The sequence below is a fragment of the Centruroides sculpturatus genome, unplaced genomic scaffold (genome assembly GCF_000671375.1).
Source record: "Centruroides sculpturatus isolate CEXI.00-Female unplaced genomic scaffold, Cexi_2.0 scaffold652, whole genome shotgun sequence".
In the NCBI taxonomy this organism is placed as follows: domain Eukaryota; kingdom Metazoa; phylum Arthropoda; class Arachnida; order Scorpiones; family Buthidae; genus Centruroides; species Centruroides sculpturatus.
In genome coordinates, this window is record NW_019384803.1 from 94,266 (window position 1) to 96,629 (window position 2,364).

Below are 2,364 nucleotides of genomic sequence, written 5' to 3' on the forward strand. Positions count from 1 at the left end.
GGAGAAAAACCCTTGGCTAAAGCTTCTCCTTTCTTGATTCAAAAATTGTTTGAATCGACCATAGGACAGTTGAAAAAAATACAAAAATTAAGATCTGGAGATTTACTGGTGGAAACAGCTTCCCCACAACAATCGGCAAAACTTCTGAAAACAAAGACCCTAGGAGAAATGAAAGTCACTGTCACTCCACATGTGAGCCTAAACTCATCACGTTGGGTAATATCTGAGATCGATCTGATATCTGAAGATAAATCAGATATTCAGATCGACCTTTCAGACCAAGAAGTCACTGCTGTCCGACGCATTTCCATTTGTCAAGACGGCAAGATGATTCCCACCAAACATCTTATTTTGACATTTAATAAACCGACTTTGCCATCTGATATTACAGCAGGTTATCTGCGCTGCCCAGTTTGCCCATATGTTCCAAATCCACTGCATTGCTTTAAATGCCAGCAATTTAAACATTCACAAACAGCGTGCCGAGGAAAATGCATATGCACACAGTGTGGAACTGAAGGCCACCAGAGTACTGAGTGCTCCAGTAGTCCATGCTGTGTGAATTGCAAAGATGCCCATCCTGCCTACTCTTGAAAATGCCTAGCATGGCAGAGAGAGAAAGAGATCCAGCGAGTAAAAACCATTAACAACATACCATACCCAGAGGCTCGGCAAATGGTCACTCAAAGCACAGCAGTGAAACAGAAAACATTTGCTTCTGTGTTGAAATCCACAAAGTCATGTGGGGTTCAAACCGATATCTCTGTCTCCCCAAGCGAATCTCTTACTCGCCATGAAAAATGTTTAATAATCCCGTCTACACAAACACCAGAAAAAAAGATCACAAAAGAAAAAACGCCCCTGCCTAAAACAAGGGTAATTACAAGAAACCTGGGTTCTAAAAAGACTAGTAAGAACCCATTAAACAAACAGAGAGTGAAAGCAGTTTTCTCTAAATCTAAAAAATCAGAAGCTCAGTCCATGAGTGAGTTCTCTGATATCTCTGATGAAAAAAATAATATGGAGATAACTCAACCAATGTCACCTCCGAAAAAAAAATCATCAGTTAAACTCAAGAGGGACACTTTTTCTAAGAATGCTGCCTCAAACACATAATGGATTATAAAATAATCCAATGGAACTGTCATGGTTTCCACAACAACTTCTCTGACATTAAACACTTGACGTCATCTACCTCATCTCTCTGCGTGGCACTCCAAAAAACCCATCTGAAACCTGGAGAAAGAATTACTATATAAGGATTCAATCTCTACCGCAAGGATGATGATAGCCACAATCGTGCCAGTGGAGGTGTGGCTATTTTGGTTTCAAATCGCATTCCATCCTTACCAGTACACATGACTATTGATTTACAAGCTGTGAAAAATATACAGAATATCTATTTGCATAACTGTCACAGTTTGTTCTATATACTTGCCACCAGACATCAGAGTGAATGAGAATGAATTGAATACTTTGGTTGAACAGCTGCCAACACCATTCCTTTTACTTGGTGATTTCAATGGCCATAAACCAATGTGGGGCAGTCCAAACATCAATCGCCGAGGCAGAGCCATTGAGAGATTAATAGATAATCAGCAAATGTATTTATTTAATACTGGAGAAGTGACATACTTCCATGCCCCAACAAGAACTTTCACTGCCATTGATTTATCATTAGCGAGTCCAAACCTGTTTTCAGCATTTATATAGCAGGTAGGATCTAATCCACTCTCTAGCGACCACTTCCCTATATTTCTAAAATATCGAAGCAGAGAAAGCTGTGAAACAGCCCGTCCACCATGCTGGAAACTTGAAACAGCAGATTGGCCTGCATTTTCCTCTTTGGCTAACATCACTGAGGAAATGGTCAATATTGCTGATATCAATGATGCAGTTGAAGTTGTCACTTCCAGTATCATTCAGGCAGCAGAAAAAACAATGGGGAAAACATCAACCAGATATCCAAAACATCCAAAGCCATGGTGGGACCAAAATTGCGAGGCAGCATTTAAAGCACAAAAGAAAGCATGGGGAATTTTCAGAAGATACCCCACTGCTGAAAATTTGGTTGCTTTTCAAAAAGCAAAGGCAAATGCCAGAAGAATAAGAACGCAAAGCCAAAGGGATTCTTGGAGGAAGTATGTTTCTAGCATAACATCTTCCACTAGCTCAAAAGCAGTCTGAGATAAAATCCATAAAATTAATGGGAAATATGCTTCTCACTCTCTGTTTATGCTGGAAAATAATGGCACAATAATCAGCGATATACAGGGTATTGCTGATTTATTGGGTGAAACATTTTCTGCTTCATCCAGCAATATTGTGTATTCAAGGAATTTTCAGGCTTATAAAGCCCAAAGA

General features: G+C 39.7%; 1 protein-coding gene across 1 annotated transcript; it reads left to right on the forward strand.

Moving 5' to 3' along the window:
* The first annotated feature begins 168 nt into the window (after window positions 1-168).
* LOC111629591 lies at window positions 169-594 on the forward strand. The gene has a single exon (XM_023373497.1). The coding sequence runs from the start codon at window positions 169-171 to the stop codon at window positions 592-594; it is 426 nt and encodes a 141-aa protein (XP_023229265.1).
* The last annotated feature ends 1,770 nt before the right edge of the window (window positions 595-2,364 follow it).